General features: G+C 45.5%; 1 protein-coding gene across 2 annotated transcripts in view; it reads right to left on the bottom strand.

Annotated features, from left to right (window-relative positions):
* Window positions 1-19,591, bottom strand: part of mettl24 (methyltransferase like 24) — a 133,861-nt gene that overhangs the window by 71,651 nt on the left and 42,619 nt on the right. The window contains exon 1 of one of the 2 annotated variants that reach the window (XM_069887592.1): window positions 1,612-1,787. The exons of the other annotated variant lie outside the window; for it this stretch is intronic. Within the exon in view, the coding sequence (XP_069743693.1) occupies window positions 1,612-1,692 (81 nt within the window). The 5' untranslated portion in view covers window positions 1,693-1,787. Of the gene's footprint in view, window positions 1-1,611; window positions 1,788-19,591 lie in introns of those variants that run through there. 2 annotated transcript variants of the gene reach the window in all.

Below are 19,591 nucleotides of genomic sequence, written 5' to 3' on the forward strand. Positions count from 1 at the left end.
TCCACCGTCCTTCATTCGAGGACATGGAATCGGACCAGCTACAATCTAAAGTGTATTAAATTGATACGCTCTATCAATAACTCCAATGCCAGTGAGTGAGAAACAATAGGCAAGGGCCTGGCAGTGTCCCATTGGCAGGAAGTCCTGCCGGAAGCACTCCATGCCATCTGATCCCTCCTGTGCACCACTACGAACATGACCCCACATGAACGCATGTTTTCCTTCCCCAGGAAGTCGGTGACCGAAACCACATCTCTCATCTCCAGGACCCGTCCTGGTGTGGAAACATGCAAGAGGTCATAAGACCGATCTGTTGTTTGAGGAGGTGCAGCTCCTGCATGCCAAACCTCAATACGCCTACGTGCTGTACCCTGACGGCCATGAGGACACAGTCCCTGTCCGGGATCTGGCGCGTACCAGAGACCCCTACCCGCACCCTACCCCATTCAACCCAGATCCTACTTACACTCCCAATGACCCCTCAGGGACTCAGTGCAGGTTAATGACACACGCCCCAGACCCCCTTCCAGCTGCTCTGACCACCACGACTGCGCCTACATACAACCAAGCCCCACCTCCTCCCTCCCCAGTCTCAGGGCACACGACCAGTATTGGAACTGACCACCGGAGGAACTGCACAGGTCACAGAGGCAGAGGAGACCACCTGACCACCTGAGCCTCTAGAGTTTTAATCCAGCAGGGTTTTGTTTTAAAAGAAGGGGTGAATGTGGTGATATGTATGTATGGGTAGCTGGCCTGCCCACTGATGACTCGCGCCCTAGTAACTCCTCCCCTTGTGACCCGGCCATAAAGGTTGAACTCCCTCTCCCCGTCCTTCATTCGAGCACATGGAATTGGGCCAGCTACAATCTAAAGTGTATTAAAGCCCATCGTTTCTCACTCACTGACTTTGTTATTATAGAGCGTATCAGTTACACACCATCATTTGAGCATTATGGTTCGCTCAATGCTATTACAATGTCACCAACCCAGGTTTGAATCTGGTGCTGTCTATAAGAAGTTTGTATGTTATTCCCTTGTATGCATAGGCTTCTTCTGGGTGCTCTGGGTTCCTTTCACCCTTTAAAAATATACAGGGCTTGTAGGTTCATTGGTGTACTTGAGGGGTACTGGCTTGTTGGCTAGAAGGGCCTGTTACTGTGCTGTATGTTTCAATATTAAGCTACATTGAGAAGTCCAATGTAATATATTATGCAACCTGGGTTTGATCCTGACCTCTGATGCTGTCTGTGTGGTGTTCGAACGTTCTTCCTGTGACCATGTGGGTTTCCCCCCGGTGCTCTGGTTTCCTCCATATCCTGGAAATGGCTTGTCAGTGAGGGAAAGTGGCAAAAGGATTGTAGAAGGTTGATGGACATGTGAGAGAGAATGAGGTGCTGGCCAACGTGGAAATGAGAGGGTGTTGGACCCATCAGAATGTTCTGCTGTGTAATGCATTCAATGGCCTCCTTCCGTGATGCAATTAGTAAGAAGTGGGATTGCGTGCAATCAAAAAGAAATGTCAGAGGTTCCAGGTCAAATCTTACATCGTGTTCTTTTCAGTTCATTTTTGGGAGGTGGACATTGTTGGCAAGTGTAGCAATTACTCACTGTCTCTGAAACCTGAAGGATCATGATGGCATTTCTCTTCAAGTCAATGTGGTCAAACTTCTGATGTTTTAGTTTGTTCATGTTGGTGCAGATTTTCTTCAAGGTCACTTTTACCTCCAGTGAGAAGTGATAAAATAGAGGTCAGTGCTTGTTTGGAGAGAAGTGACAGTGGCTGTCATTCCAAAAGCTGTTATTGTGTTTCGGGCTCCATTCTGCATAATGTTGCCCACAGCAGAAATTCCACCTGCCAGGCTGTCACAAACATACAAGATTTGTAGGTTAATTGGTGTAGTTGGGCGGCACAGGCTCGTGGGTCAGAAGAGCCTATTACCTCTTAATTTGAAACAAAAATTAAAACATTGCCCACAGTCAAATGAATGTCATCACATCTGGTAAAATAATTATTACTAAATATTATATACAAAATGAAGATCAAGTTTTTCAACAACCCTTCTTCCTTCTTTAGAATTCTCAGCTTTTGCATTGGCTTTGATAGGGCCATAAATCAAATTTCAATGAGCTTTGAATCAGCTAAAGGAATGTTGTGTTTACCTTGCGTGAAGCTCGCAGGGCAGAACACAGAGAGTTTACTTGTTTACTGTGTTGTCAGGAAGAAATTATAAAGTGAGAGAACAGGACACGATCTTGCAATAGTGTGAGACATCAACCAAGCAGGGTATTGTCCATAAACCTAGGAAGCAGTGGCTCCACTGTAATTAACCCTTTGTAGACCACAACTGGATTTCTCTTCCAGATCAAAGAGACAACCAACATTCCCTCCACAGTGAATCTGGTAACATTCATCCTCTTGAGACAGGTTTAGTAAGTGATTTTCACTGAAGCTAAGAAAATTTGGAAGGAGAGGGAAATTTCAGAAGGATGAAACATTTGGAGACAGAATACAGCATAGAAACAGGCCCTTTCCGCTCACTATGTTTACACTAATCCAATTTGGGATTAATTCCCTCCATCTCTTTACCTTGACCTTTCAAGCTCATGTTCAGACAGGATGCAGAGTTGGACGGAGAAGTGGCAGATGGAGTTCAATCTGAATAAATTTGAAGTGATGCACTTTAGAAGGTTGAACTTGAAGGCAGAATATGTGGAAAATGAAAGATATCTGGGATCTTGGACAATAGATCCTTCAAAGTTGCTGCACAAGCAGATAAGGATGGTTAAGTAGGCAAAAGGTGTGTTGGCCTTCAATAGTTGAGAAATTGAATTCAAGATCCGTGAGATATTGTTGCAGTTCTATCATTCACCTCATTACAGGAAGGAGGTGAATGTTTTAGAGATGGTGCAGAGGAGATGGACCAGGATGTTGCCTGGATTGGATGCCTTATGAAGCAAGGTTGACAGAACTAGGGGTTTTCTCTTTAGAAGAATGAAGGATGAGTGGTGACTTTATAGAAGTATATAAGATCATGAAGGGTTTAGATAGGTGGGGAAGCCAACAACTTTTTCTTGGGACGACAGTAGCAAATACCAGAGGACATCTGTTTAAGGTGAGAGGAGGAAAGTTTAGGGGAGACATCAGAGGTATTTGTTTTTATTAACTCAGAGAGTGGTGGGTACCTGGAATACATTGCCAGGAGTGGTGGTGGAGTTTGTACAATAGGGACTTTCCAAAGACTATTTGAAAATTAACGAGATTTGTCTACATAGCAACAACCTTAATTGCTGCAGCGTTTTCCAAATTACTTTAATTGTTCTGTTCTTTTAAATGCGGCACTCTAACAGTTTCCAGAACTTTATGGTGACTTTGATCAGAGTGCAGGACTGTGTACTGTGGTGAAAGATCTGCCGTGATCTCATTGAATGGCCATGTCCTTCAAGGTAGAATTATCAAAGTACATTATTTGACAGTTTCTGTCTTTAGACATGGAGGAGCCCATTACCAACACCCAGTCTGTGCAGAACATCAAGAGAGGGAGGCATCAGTAGTGAACATAGAAGAGTATAGTAAAGACCCTTCAACCCATGATATTATGCCAACCTTAAAAAAAACGAAACCCTCTTTATTTTTCCTTCATCCATGTACCTAAGAATCTCTTGAATGCCCCTATTTTATCCTCTACCACCATCCCTGGTAATGCATTCACAACTCTCTGTATAAAAACACCTACCCCTGATGTCCTCCCTAAACCTTGCTCCTTTCATTTTGTACAGATTCCCTCTGGTGTTTGCTACTCCCGCCCTGAGAAAAAGGTGCTGACTGTCTTCCTTATCTATGCCTCCCATAATTTTGTAGACTTCTATTAAGTCACCTCTCATCTTTCTTTACTCCAAAGAGAAAAACCCTAGCTCTACTCTTCTTTGGCTTGGCTTCGCGGACGAAGATTTATGGAGGGGGTAGCTCTACTAAACTTACCTTATAAGACATATTTTCCAAACCAGGCAATATCCTGGTAAATCTCCTCTGTCCCCTCTCTATAGCTTCTGTGGTGCGCTGTCAGTCAGAAGCAAACATACAAAACCATAAGACTGTACAACAGGCTTTATTCAACATAAAACTCCACAGAGCCAGCTGTGAGAGTGACTTCGAAGGGTCGGCTCAGGCTTATAGCCCAGAGGGTGATTGATACCCGACCGGGTGGAGTTTGGTCCATTCAGGCTGGCTGATTGACAGACGGCTAGGTGTTGTCTTGTCCCCATGCTCTTCTGCAGATACAGAGGTTGCCCCCTGCTGAAAGCCAATGGAGTACCACGCAGCTTCAACACCTTTCCTGCAATGAGGTGACCAGAAGTGAACACAATATTCTAAGTGTGGTCACACCAGAGATTTATACAACTGTAACATCACCTCATGACTCCTGAACTCGATCCCGCGACTAATGAAGCCCAGCATCCCATAGGCTTTCTTAACTATCCTATCAATCTGTGTGGCATCCTAGGGATTTGGACCCCAAGGACCCCCTGTTCTTCTACGCGGTTAAGTATATACAATACCATTAATGTTAGAGCAAACAAGACTCCTGGCCATGTCCTCTCAGCTTGACCCCATGTACGAGTGGTACCCTGCAGTACATCAAAAGTCCACATCGGATGAACATGCTTGTGAATTAACATCCAAAGTAAAATGACTCAGTTCAATGTGCTTTCAACTTGCTTCAACTCCTTTCCTTCCACCTCTACAGTTCACATGCCAGAGCCTTCATCAAGAGCACATTTTTGCACACAGGTCGATTTCCTTCCTCTCTCCACCCATGCTCCCCACATCTGTCTGTTGATCTGTCATTTTCTTTGGCTGACTCACTTCTGCTTTAAAACCCAGGGTTATACAAAGGCCAGCTAGTTGCCTGCTGGAGCACACACATGTAATTCATTTGATCGAAGGAGTGATTAATTACTGCTTCTTTGGCTGTGCCAGAAAGTAAGGATAATTATACATAACGTTGGCCTACTTTGCAAAGGAAAGGATGAGTCTGCATACACTACACTTCCAAGTTAACCACTGGTGAGCTTTATTTTTTTCATGAGAGGGGATTGCATCGAAACTTTTGGAATATTGAAAAGGCTGGGCCGTGTGGACATGGAGAAGTTGTTTCCAGTAGTGGGAGAGTCTCGGGCCAGAGGGCACAGCCTCAGAATAAAGGGACTTCCCTTTAGAACAGAAATTTCTTCAGCTAGATGGTGTTGAATCTGTGGAATTTATTGCTGTGGAGGCCAAGTAGGTTTAAAGTGGAGGTTGATAAGTTCTTGATAAGTGTCAAAGGTTAAAGGGAAAAGGCAGGAGAATGGGGTTAAGAGGAAAAATACATCAGCACTGATATGAATGGCAGAGCAGAATTGGTGGGCTGAATGGCCTAATTCTACCTCTACATCTACCCCACTTTGCTGATTTCAGTCCTCCTTTATTTTTAAACATTTGTTTAAGAAACAAAGTGGATACTTCCGGACAAGTTCCATGCCTTCTCTTCAAAAGGGAAAACAATGACAGCTCCAGCTGTCTTTTTGTTTATTTATCTTCCTTTTATATTTATTATCTTTATTTTCCATTATATGTTAGTAATACTTAAGTTGTTTGTGTTTTATGCATCTGGAAAGCTGCAGCAAGTAAGACTTTCACCACATCTATACATTGCCCTTACGTATAAGACAATATACTTCATTCATTCCCTGCTCCGTTGCTAAGCCACATTTTGAATCCCGATCAAACTTGTGTGGTAAAGTTTTTCCATCTCTGCCAGGGATGTAACTGAAAAAACAGTGGGTAATTTCAACCTGATTTTTTTTCAGGTTAAATTCAAAGTGGGCCTCCTGGATTGAAGAGTCTTCCTGCTGCCTGCACTCCCCACAAGCACCACCTCTGCTTCTGAGTCAAGCTGTTCTTAAGAAACCTTGGGGACACTGGCCCGACCAATAGCTCCTGTGGCTTCGCCATTCAAGAATCAGAGTCACTGAGTCATTCAGCCCTTTTACCCACAATGTCAACCATGAAATATCCATTTATGATAATCCCACTTTTATATTCCCCAAATTCCAATCTATTCTTCCCACCCACCCACCCACAGACAAGGGGCTGACCCACTTCACCTACCACCCTTCACATCTTTGGGATGTGGGAGGAAACCAGATCATCTGAGCGAATCTGCTCAGTCGGAAAGACTACACGTGGACAGCACCCGAGATCAGGATTGCACTTGGGTCTCGGGAGCAGTGAGGCGGCAGCTCTTCTATCGCGTAGATGCGCCACCGTGCTCCCCCTTTTTAAACCACTAAAGACCTAGAGGAGGAGAACTTTGACTTTCACAAGACCAGGTTCTCCTTAATGGATATTAAATATGGTATGAAATTTTACTGTCAGAGATACAATGTGCAGATGCACCAAGATTCTTATTTACTGCAGCCACACTGGGAGACCAGCAATAATTGTGTGAAATAAATGACCATTATGTGCCAAGAGATCTATTAAAAAAAGAGATGAAAAATATATAAAAGGATAGATAAATATTCACAGTTGGAGTTAGTGAAAAAAAAAGTGATGGGGATGTGTCATGTCACAGATTGCGATGAGATCAGGGAGCCTTCGTGAATATACCGCTGCCTAAATTGACACAAATCATCAATTCAACTAACAGAGAAATGCGAGCTGTCACACTCAACTTCAGAATGCCTCGCTTTGAATGCTTGTTTTTGATTCGTTTGCCATGACCATGAAACATTCTGCAATTTAATGGCATTTCTGACGCTTCCCTATTGTAGCACCCTCTCTGATCTGTACTTTGTAGAAAACCAATTGCTGCAAATTACCTGCTTTCATCTTTTCAATTACCAAGAGCTGCCTTATAAATGGATTACAAAATCTGAGTACTTATGCAGCTCACGTCTGGAATTGCCTCACACAGATTTCTTACATCAATCTCATCACATAACAAAGGAGTTGAATGGAAGCTGAGCTGGAGCCTTTCGGTTCACATCCAGCAAGCACATCTGGTCCTGTGCTGATATCATTGCCAAACTGTGAATGGTCCATGTGGTCCTCTTTGCTTTCTGTCCAATAATCACATCTCAGTTCCATGGGAAGTGAGCAGGAATACAGCATTGAGAGAGAGAGGCTGATCAGACTGATGCTAGAGAAGGCTTGAATGGCCTGCTCTTAATTATTTATGTTTCAATCCATGAGCTTCAGCTCCCTGAGCTCTAATGTTATTGACAACATCATGTGTGAGACCCAAAGGAAAGCCATTCAAAAATAAAAATACACTGCAGGATGTTCAGTTGCAAGAAGGTCTTCTTTTGCTCCCTGGGACTATTTTAATTGTCTACCTATCAGGGGTAGCTGGGAGTTGGTCCTAAACAATAGACGCCCTCTAAGGCAGGATGAAGAGTAATTAATAACAAAGTAAGAATGATAACGCTTCAAACACATTCCAAGGATGTGGTCATCATCAGATATCTCTGCCTGTCCAAGGAAGCAGGAGAGGCTGTCTCACTGAATGTACTGAAGACACTGAGAGGTTTTTGAAGAACTGAGGAATTAAGGATCATGGGGAATAGGCGGGTAATAGTCTGAGTTCACAGACTGATCAGCCCTAATCTTATTGAGTAATGGAGCAGGCTCTACGGGTCAGATGGCTGGCTCCTGCTCCTATTTCTTTTGTCTGAAGGAAGATGACAGCCTGTGAAGTTACCACCTTAGTAAGAGGCTCCAAGAGTTGAACATGTGATGATGCTGGAACAGCAAACATTCCCAAGTCAGGACAGCACGTGACTTAGAATGGCCTAGTAAGTGGAAGTAGAGACTTTGCATGTTCTTGCCAGGATCAAAGGCAACATTAACAGACAAAGGGAGCCTTGGTTTTCGAGGGATAATAACCAGATCCATCTGGTAAAGAAGAGAGAGATGTTTAGCAGCTACAGGCTGCAAATTATGTACTCCGGGAGGATAAAAAAGGCAAGAAAAAAACTTAAGGAAATCAAGAGAGAAGATATGAAGTTGCTTTGGCAGACAAGGAGAAGGAAAATCCTAAGGGCATCTACAGATATCTTAAGAGCAAAAGGATAGCAAAGAACAAAATTAGTCCTCTTGAAGATCAGAGTGGTCAGCGGTGTGTGGAGCCAAAAGAGATTGGAGATACCTTAAATGAGTATCTTGCATCTGTATTTACTCAGGAGACGGATACTGTACAGAGTCCGCAGAAGTGGGGCAAACAAGTTGGGAGTTCATGAAACCTCTACAAATTAAAGAAGAGGAGGTGCGTATGCCTTGATGCAATTAGGGATGGAGTGGGGCAACACAGTTAACATAGTGGTTAGTGTGATGCTATGACAATGCCAGTGACTCGAGTTTGAATACGGAGCTGTAAGGAGTTTGTACATTCCCCCCGTGTCTGCGTGGTTTTTCTCAAAGTGCTCCATTCAAAATGTACCAGGGCTGGAGGTCAATTGGCTGGCATGGCCTCATGGACCAAAAGGGCCCATTGTTACCATGTTGTAGGTCAAAATTTAAATCTCAGGGCCTGTCATGGTATTTCCTTGGACTTTGAAGGAGGATGGTGTAGAGATTCCAGGGGCCTTGGTAGATATGTTGAAAGCCACGGGTAAGGGGCTAGAGGATATCTAATGTTATACTGTTGTTTAAAAAAGGAAGATCCAGCTGCGCTGGGTGGGTCACGTCTCCAGAATGGAGGACCATCGCCTTCCCAAGATCGTGTTATATGGCGAGCTCTCCACTGGCCACCGTGACAGAGGTGCACCAAAGAAGAGGTACAAGGACTGCCTAAAGAAAGCTCTTGGTGCCTGCCCCATTGACCACCGCCAGTGGGCTGACATCGCCTCAAACCGTGCATCTTGGCGCTTCACAGTTCGGCGGGCAGCAACCTCCTTTGAAGAAGACCGCAGAGCCCACCTCACTGACAAAAGGCAAAGGAGGAAAAACCCAACACCCAACCCCAACCAACCAATTTTCCCCTGCAACCGCTGCAATCGTGTCTGCCTGTCCCGCATCGGACTTGTCAGCCACAAACGAGCCTGCAGCTGACGTGGACCTTTACCCCCTCCATAAATCTTCGTCCGCGAAGCCAAGCCAAAGAAAAAAAAAAGAATAATCAGGGGATAATAGGCTGGTGAGCCAAACAACAGCAATGGGTAAAGCTAAACAAGTCTGCAGACGCTGGGGTTGAATGCAGTGCACATATATGCTGGAGAAATATGCTGCAGGTCATGCAGCATCCATACAAAGTAAGTGGCAACAAACAATTCGGACCTGGGCCCTTCATCGGATTTAAAAAGGTGGAGGAGGTGGGTGGAGTCTGTTATCAGTAATAGATAGTTATGAGAAGGTATTCTGTGAGATTGGATAGAAAGGGACTGATGTGGAATAGTAAACATGGTTCTGTGCGAGGAACGTCATGTTTAACCAACCTTATAGAGCTTTTCGAGGAGATTACCAGGAAAGTTAATGAAGGAAAAGCCATGGATGTTGACTACATGGCCTTTGGCAAAGTCCTGCATAGGAGGTTGATCGTGAAGGTTCAGTCACTTGGTATTCAGGATTGAATTTAACATTGGCTTTGTGGGACCAGTCAGAGAGTGGTAGTGAATGAATGCCTAACTGACTGGAGGCCTGTAACTAGTGGTGCACCATAGGGATCAGTGTTGAATCCATTATGGTTTATCATCTATATCAATGATCTGGATGATAATATGGTAACTTTGCAGATGACACAAGCACTGGAGGTGTAGTGGACAGTGAAGAAGGTATTCAAATCTTGCAGTAGGAACTGGAAAATGGGCTGCAAAATGGCAGGTGGAATTTAATGTGGACAAGTATGAAGTACTGTACATTGAGAGGACTAATCAAGGTAGGACATACACAGTGATTGGAAGGGCCCTGAGGATTGCTGTAGAATACAGGAATCTGGAAATACAGAAACATAATCCCCTGAAAGTGGTGTCACAGCGGGACAGGGCCTTAAAGAGCTTTTGGCATTGGCCTTTGTGAATCAAAGTATTGAGTTCAGGAGTTGGGAGATTATGGTGAGGTTTTGACATTGGTGAGGCCAAATTTGGAATATTTTGTGCAGTTTTGGTCACCTAACTACAAGAAAGGTATCAATAACATTTAAAGAGTGCAGAGAATGTTCCCAGACTTGAGGAACTGATTTACAGGGAAAGGTTAAACAGGTTAGGACTTTATTCCCTGGAGTTTAGAAGAATGAAGGGAGATTTGGCAAAGGCATACAAAATTATGAAGTATAGATAAAATAAATGTAAACAGTCTTTTTCCACTGAGGTCAGGAGAGACAAGAACTAGAGGACACAGGTTAAGGGTGAAAAGGTTTAAAGAGAACATTAGGGGAACTTCACAGAGAGAGTGGCATGAATATGGAATGAGTTGTTAGCTGAAGTGGTGAATGCGGGTTTAATTTTGACTTTTAAGAAACATTTGAATAGGTACATGGATGGGAGGGGTTTGGAGGGTGCAGGTCTGTGGGACTAGCACAGACTAGATGGGCCAAATGGAACATCACTGTGCTGTAGTGTCCTATGGTCCTTTGGCATCTTACAGTAAATGGTATTCTCAAATGCTTAACGTCTGTCCTTTCAGGCTGTGCTAGTTGAGGTGTGCTCTCAAAGAAGCCAGCAAATGGATGTGAAGGGGGAATTCACTGGAGCCCTGGGGCAGTGGGTAGATGAGGGAATCTCTAGGGTGCTGGGTGAGTTGTTAGTTACTTTGTTCTATGTGATATTGACCTCTTCTTTGGAGTTGCATTCAATACACTGCTGTTCTGCCTCAAATTTGGCCTTCCAGCCTGTCCAAGGAAAAGGATCTGTCCCTGTTCACATCAGACCCTCAGAGGTCTCCCTCCATTGCCCCTCCAGGGACAGAACAGTATCTTGGGATTGTTGACCCATACAACAGAATGTTGTACAATGATGGGGTAATTTTTTTAAATTTTAGAGATACAGCACAGGAACAGGCCCTTCCAGCCCACGAGCCCAACTAACCTTCAAACTCCATATGTTATTGACAAGTGGGCGGAAACCAGAACACCCAGAGGAAACCCACACAGACACAGGAAGAACCTACAAACCCCTTTTACAGTCAGTGGCAGATTCCAACCCAGATTGATGGGATTGTAATGTAAGACTATAAGAGCAGGGATGTGATGTTAAGGCTTGATAAGACAATGGTGAGACCCCACAGTATTGTGAGCAGTTTTGGGCTCCTCATTGAAGAAAGGATGTGCTGATGTGAGCGAGGGTTCAGAGGAAGCTCACAAGAATGATTCCTGAAATGAAAGGGTTATGATATGAGGAATGTTTGATGGCTCCTGACCTGTACCCCAGAAATTAGGAGAATGATTGTGGGGGGAGGGGGGGTGTAGAAAGGTTGTTTCCCACTGTAGGAGAGACACTAGGACATGAGGGCACAACTTTAGGATTGAAGGGCGTTCACTTAGAATAGATGCAGAGGAATTTCTTGAGCCAGAGGATGGAGAATCTGGGGACTTTGTTGTCATTGGGTGTACTTAAGGCAGAGATTAATAGGCTCTTGATTAGCCATGGTGCTAAAGGTTATGGGGAGAAGGCCAGGCAATGGGACTGAGGGGTAAAGTTGTTCAGCTCATGACTGAATGGCGGGGCAGACACGGGCTGAATAGCCTATTTCTGCTCCTATCTCTTACGATCTACTGGTAATAACCTTGCACTAACCATTAGGCTTAACCGTACCGCTAATAATTGCAATGGATTAGAGAATTTTGACAGTCTTCGCACACTCCCAGGTGTTGCTGGACTTTCTTTGACACTCATAGCAATCACTTCAACTTGGTTCTCACTTTTACTGTTTCCTTGTCCCTTTCTCATGCCAAAATGAGTTTCAAATCCCTGGCTGGTTCTGTGGAACTGGAGTTGATCCCAGTCCCCCATATGATCATGGTTTCCTCTGTTAGTGCAGTTTGGTCGATGAAAGCTGTTTTCTGAAGCCATGGTGGGGAGGGGGGGGGGGGGGGGGGGAGGGTGAGGTCAATTCTGAGCAGGGTGGGGTTCAGCATTAGGAATGAAAAAAATAGCTCATTTCAATTAGCAATGCTGATTGCTTCACGATAGGGCAGGGTGCTTAAAATACTGAATGCAGGGAGCCGTGTACATAAACACCGTTTCCAGTAGTTTAAAGATCAAGGTTTAATAATCAGAGATTACCAGATTAAATAGAAGGGAAATAGGTGAGAGAGGGTGAAACAAGAAAGTCTTCAGAGGCTGGGGTTGTGTGCAATACGCTGAAGTGCTGGAGAAACTCAGCAGGCAAGTTCAATGTTCAAATGTATTGTCAGAGGACAAACATGACATCGCATGTACCCCTGAGATTCTTTATCCTGCAGCCAGGCAGAATTTCTACTTCCACATATGCAGGACAAGCATTCATACATACAAATAAATAAATATCGTTTCGCCGCTATTCTCTCGAAGCACGAGAGTCTCGGATGGTTAGCGTGAGCAGATCCTTTGATCGTTCAGCATTCTCACTGCCCGTGGGAAGAAACCGTTTCTTTCTCAGGTGGTTGGGCTGGGGTGGGGGGGTGGGGTGGCGGCGCTGGCCCGTTTTTCCTGTATCTCTTTCCTGGCAGGAGTAGTTGAAAGATGCTGTGAGGAGGGTGATGGAGTCCTCAATGATTTTGCTAGCCCTCTTCAAACAACAATGATCAGCATTAACTCGATGGCCAAAGGGCCTGTTTTCATGCTGTATCTCTCTTTAATTCTAGGTTTTCAGCAAATCTCATTAATTAATTCAGGTTTGTTGAGCAATGAAGACTTCCCAACCAGATTGGAAGAATTAAATAGTTCGGTATTAAACCAATCGGGATTAACTTTAGCTGCAGAACTTGAAGTCCAATACCAAGATTCCAAGGCTTTCCTTTTTCAACCTGCAAACATTTCGCATTCTTGGAAATCAAAAAATTGGCAGATGCTGACAACCTGAAGCAAGTGCCTGGGAAGGACTGCGTCTCCTTGTGGACCAAAGGGTAATCTATGTGTGGAACTGGGCAAGAGAGGTATTTGTGCATTTGAGGAGGCTGCCAAGAAATGACACTACAACTTCATCAGAATGATACAACACTTGCAGCTGGGGTACACAAAAACACTGGAGAAAACTCAGCAGGCCACAATAAAGGCCACGCTTCAGGCCTGAGCCCTTTCTCAGGAGTGTAGAAAAATCGGTAGATGCCTGAATAAAAAGGTGGGGAAAGGTGGGGGGGGGGGGGGGTTGGGTGGGGAGGAGCACAGACTATCAGTTAAGAGATAGGAGGATCGAAGAGAGAAAAGCTGCATCTGGCACTCAGATCAAAATAAAATGCTGCACAGATGTGATTTACATCACATTGATATGCAGGTTTAGAGCGATATGGGCCAAACGCAGGCAGGTGGAACTAATGGGGTGGGTCATTTTTTGTCAATATGGGCAAGTTGGGCTGAAAGGTCTGTTCCATTTGTCTCACTCTACCTTGTAGAGTGAGAAGAATTCTTTGAATTTAGAAGGCATTGGAGGGTGACTGTAATTTAAAAAAAAAGACAGATCCACGGACGCTATTTCATCTGGCAAGGAACTCTTCAACAGAAAGCATAATCTTAGCACTGAGTCCCCACACAAGCGCCAAGATATTGAGACTGAAAATCTTGCTGGCTACGTCTCATCTATGGATCTGAAGAAATAATATGGGCAAAAATACGTGAAGTACAGATTAGCCACAAGTTAACAAAATGGTGAACAGAGGTCTTGCAAAAGGCAGATCCATTGCTGGATTTTTTTTGGAGCGAAATCCTTAGCAGATCAGCCAAGAGCAGACAAGAGCACTTCATCCCTGTCATGTGTCTTCAGTCATGTGGTTATTATCCACGAGAGCATGTCGACTGACATTACACAGATGTGATGGCTTGTGTTAGCACAGTATCTTTAGCCAGAATCCAAGCTGGGCAAATCAAGCATGCAGCTGTTCATTCTTTATCGGGTTCCACTGTTAAATGGTTGCATCAGGCATGCAGTTTTGCATTCCTGAGCTTTTGAGAAGAGATTTGAGATTTCTTTCTTGTCGTGCAATAAATACACAGACGTTGTCAACATTCGCTTGCCATAAAGGCACACAAGGAGGTCTCATTAGCTTAGCATCCCCACCAATCAGAAAAAGAGAAGCAAAAGAGAGCCCTTCACAGACAATGAGGTGTCCATGGATTCACCTCCTGCAAACCTGTGACCTGTGCAGCCTCCCATCTATTCCATTGGCGAATCCAAACTCCCCATGGATCAGGAAGTTATCAGGACAATCTCAAATCCCGATTCCGACAGCTGGATCCAACGCATCAGTATCCAGTAGACAATAGCCTGTGTGGGCTCTTCAGCCATTCAGCCCCTTGCAGGCCGGCTGCCGAGGTCACCCTCCCCACAGGGTCATTTCCAGACTTTCCCTTCTCAATGGAGGGTGGGAGAGTATTTTGACCTTCTGGTGTCTTGTGCCAGTCCACTGATCCCAAGAGCCCTCAACCTCTCATGGTCCGGTGCCACCTTAGACAGGGACCTCCGTGGTAAAATCAACAGGGGGCAATCAGCATCACGACCGGACAGTAGGACCCTGCTGAGCAGCACTGTCTTCGCTCCCTGTTCTCCAGTCCACACCAGCAGCTGCACTGTCATTACAGCAGCTCTGGCAATGCTACCAGAGACCTCAGTGGGGAGGAGGCACAAATCTCTAACTTTTATTAAAGCTCAATCTACAGGATGTACATAATTTAATCTTTCTCTTCAATGAGTGGTACGGCTTAGAAAATTCTGGCATTGTGGGATTATTCCACATTTTTAAAAATTGATTATAAATGACACAGTCAGCTGAGGAAATAATAAATAGAATAACAACTGGTAAAGATGAACAATATGGAACAAGACTGAAAGCCTAACATTCTGGGCACCGGTGCCTGTTCAGACAAAAACCCCATTGGACCTGGCTGTCTTTTCTCTGTGCAGTCCCCACAGATTGCTGTGTATTTCTGACATCATTGCAGTTTCAGTCCAGGCTGCAACTCCGGCAGCAGAGAAAGGCTCCTCTGCACCTGCTTCATTCAGGGACTCCGATTTTGTGCTGCCCATGGACTAAGCCATCAGGAACAGATGAAAGCATGACAGGGTGATTTATCGGCAATGGGTGCTCTATCCTGGCCATCCTGGGGGCTGGGGGTTGTGCTCTTTTAGGGGAAATCAAAAGACAAACAATGAACACCTTCTGATTAATGTGGAGTTGTTGTGGGTCCAGGATAGGTCACTCATTTTGGGTGAAGCTGCTCTTCACCCTCTCCACAACGGAGCCATTAATGTGCAATGGCAAATGCTCGACCTATTCACAACATTCACTGGGATCGTTGCTTAAATAAGGCTCAAAGAATTATTGAGAACGCTTCCATCCAGCACACAGTATTTTTGACCCACTATCACCAATAAGGAGGTACAGGGACATCAAAATCAAAACTGTCAGGCTGGGAAATAGCTTCTTCCCACAGTTACATATATTTACTTTATATTGTTATGGATATATGTGATTATTATGTGCTATGTATTGTGTGTCCCAGGGTCCTGAACAAACCCTGTTTCATCTGGTTGTATGGATGATAATAAAATTGACCTTGCACCAGCATTGTCAGGCACCTCCATGTCCCGTGGATGAATAAAGCGGGGGTGGGTGTAGGCCACAGCAGCTGTCCCACACATCACCGGAATGAAGAGCAAACAGCAGCTGGACAGGAGCAGCTGTTTGAGGAATACAACCCATCCTCAGATGGATTCCAGAGAATTAAAAACAATAATTTTGCCAACTTTTATTTATTTTCCCACCAACTGCATGTAATGATTGCACCTGCTCCAAATCCCTCGTGGCTTCCTGCAAGCCTCACATTTCCCAGCTCTGAGCCCACAATAAGATTTACATTGTGTTCCTCCCTCTCCTCGACTCCAGGTGCCTCCCTAGGCACCCTGAGTTAGTCTCTATAATGATCTACAGTATATAGTGTCATACAGTCATTGGGTTCTACACTACGGAGACAGGCACTGGCCCAACTCATCCATGTCAACTAAGGTGTGACAGATCCGAACATTACAACACAGTAAAGGTCCTTCAGCCCACAATGTGTGCCAACCTATGTAAATCTACTCAACAATCTAAACTTTCCCTACCTCACATCCATAATGCTCTATTTTTATTGCATCCATGTGCCTTTCTGAGTCTTTTAAATGTCCCTATTGTACCAGCCTTCGCCATCACCCCTGGCAATACATTCCAAGCACCCACCACTCTCTGTGTAAAATACTTACTTCTGTCGCACACCCCCCCCCCCCCACCCCCAAACCTTCCTTCCCTCACTTTATACATAAGTCCTCTGGCATTTGCTCCTGTCACTCTTGGTAAAAGGTGTTGGCTGTCCACCCTATCTATGCCTTTCATAATCTTGTAGACCTCTATTAAGTCACCTCTCATCCTTCACTACAAAGAGAAAAGCTCTAGGTCTGTTGACCTTGCCTCATAAGACACGTTCACCTCTCCGGGCAACATCCTGGTAAATCTTGTCTGCACACTCCCCAAAGATTCCACATCCTTCTTGAAATAAGGTGACCAGAACTGAACATAATATTCTAAGTGTATTCTAACCAGAGCGTAATAGAGGTGCAACTCATGACTCTTGAACTCAACCCCCCAACTAATGAACGCCAGCATTCCATAACCCTTCTTATCTACCCTATCAACCTGCACGGCGTCCATGAGAGATCTATCGATTTGGTCTCCAAGTTCCCTCTGTTCTTCCACGCTATTAAGAATCCTGCTATTAACCTCGGCTATTAACCGGCTGGTTCGCTGCAAGCTCAACCTTCACTTCAAGCCAAAGCCCAGGAACAGAAAAGCCCCCAGAAAGAGGTTCAATGTTGGAAACCTGCAGTCAGACGAAGCGAGAGGAAACTCCCAGGCAAACCTCAAAGCAAAGCTCGACGATGCAACCCACCTCACGGACCCGTCCCCTGAAACCCTCTGGGATCAGTTGAAGACTACCATACTGCAATCCACTGAAGAGGTACTGGGCTTCTCCTCCAGGAAAAACAAGGACTGGTTCGACGAAAACAGCCAGGAAATCCAGGAGCTGCTGGCAAAAAAGCGAGCTGCCCACCAGGCTCACCTTACAAAGCCGTCCTGTCCAGAGAAGAAACAAGCCTTCCGTCGCACATGCAGCCATCTTCAGCGCAAACTCCGGGAGATCCAAAATGAGTGGTGGACTAGCCTCGCCAAACGAACCCAGCTCAGCGCGGACATTGGCGACTTCAGGGGTTTCTACGAGGCTCTAAAGGGTGTGTACGGCACCTCACCCCAAGTCCAAAGCCCGCTGCGCAGCTCAGACGGCAAAGTCCTCCTCAGCGACAAGATCTCCATCCTCAACCGATGGTCAGAACACTTCCAATCTCTTTTCAGTGCCAACCGCTCAGTCCAAGATTCCGCCCTGCTCCAGCTCCCTCAACAGCCCCTAAGGCTAGAGCTGGATGAGGTCCTCACCCAGGATGAGACATATAAGGCAATCGAACAACTGAAAAGTGGCAAAGCAGCAGGTAATGATGGAATCCCCCCAGAGGTCTGGAAGGCTGGCGGCAAAACTCTGCATGCCAAACTGCTTGGGACCAAGGAAAACTGCCTCAGGACCTTCGTTATGCCACCATCATCACCCTGTACAAAAACAAAGGCGAGAAATCAGACTGCTCAAACTACAGGGGAATCACGCTGCTCTCCATTGCAGGCAAAATCTTCGCTAGGATTCTACTAAATAGAATAATACCTAGTGTCGCCGAGAATATTCTCCCAGAATCACAGTGCGGCTTTCGCGCAAAGAGAGGAACTACTGGCATGGTCTTTGCCCTCAGACAGCTCCAAGAAAAGTGCAGAGAACAAAACAAAGGACACTACATCACCTTTGTTGACCTCACCAAAGCCTTCGACACCGTGAGCAGGAAAGGGCTTTGGCAAATACTAGAGCGCATCGGATGTCCCCCAAAGTTCCTCAACATGATTATCCAACTGCACGAAAACCAACAAGGCCGGGTCAGATACAGCAATGAGCTCTCTGAACCCTTCTCCATTAACAATGGCGTGAAGCAAGGCTGTGTTCTCGCACCAACCCTCTTTTCAATCTTCTTCAGCATGATGCTGAACCAAGCCATGAAAGACCTCAACAATGAAGACGCTGTTTACATCCGGTACCGCACGGATGGCAGTCTCTTCAATCTGAGGCGCCTGCAAGCTCACACCAAGACACAAGAGAAACTTGTCCGTGAACTACTCTTTGCAGACGATGCTGCTTTAGTTGCCCATTCGGAGCCAGCTCTTCAGCGCTTGACGTCCTGCTTTGCGGAAACTGCCAAAATGTTTAGCCTGGAAGTCAGCCTGAAGAAAACTGAGGTCCTCTATCAGCCAGCTCCCCACCATGACTACCAGCCCCCCCCCACATCTCCATCGGGCACACAAAACTCAAAACGGTCAACCAGTTTACCTATCTTGGCTGCACCATTTCATCAGATGCAAGGATCGACAATGAGATAGACAATAGACTCGCCAAGGCAAATAGCGCCTTTGGAAGACTACACAAAAGAGTCTGGAAAAACAACCAACTGAAAAACCTCACAAAGACAAGCGTATACAGAGCCGTTGTCATACCCACACTCCTGTTCGGCTCCGAATCATGGGTCCTCTACCGGCATCACCTACGGTTCCTAGAACGCTTCCACCAGCAATGTCTCCGCTCCATCCTCAACATCCATTGGAGCGCTTTCATCCCTAACGTCGAAGTACTCGAGATGGCAGAGGTCGACAGAATCTAGTCCACGCTGCTGAAGATCCACCTGCGCTGGGTGGGTCACGTCTCCAGAATGGAGGACCATCGCCTTCCCAAGATCGTGTTATATGGCGAGCTCTCCACTGGCCACCATGACAGAGGTGCACCAAAGAAAAGGTACAAGGACTGCCTAAAGAAATCTCTTGGTGCCTGCCACATTGACCACCGCCAGTGGGCTGATATCGCCTCAAACCGTGCATCTTGGCGCCTCACAGTTTGGCGGGCAGCAACCTCCTTTGAAGAAGACCGCAGAGCCCACCTCACTGACAAAAGGCAAAGGAGGAAAAACCCAACACCCAACCCCAACCAACCAATTTTCCCCTGCAGCCGCTGCAACCGTGTCTGCCTGTCCCGCATCGGACTTGTCAGCCACAAACGAGCCTGCAGCTGACGTGGACTTTTACTCCCCTCCATAAATCTTCGTCCGCGAAGCCAAGCCAAAGATTAACCTCGAAGGTCATCTCATTTGCTGCAAGATGAAAAGAAATTGGAGCAGGAGAAGACCATCTGGTTGTCCAAATCTACTCAGCCATCTAATAAGATCTTGGCTGATCTGGCCATGAACTCAGCTCCACCCCGTTATCTTTTCTCTGTAACCCTCAATTCACCTAATATGAAAAAATCT

Source organism: Narcine bancroftii, chromosome 6 (genome assembly GCF_036971445.1).
Source record: "Narcine bancroftii isolate sNarBan1 chromosome 6, sNarBan1.hap1, whole genome shotgun sequence".
Classification (NCBI taxonomy): Eukaryota; Metazoa; Chordata; class Chondrichthyes; order Torpediniformes; family Narcinidae; genus Narcine; species Narcine bancroftii.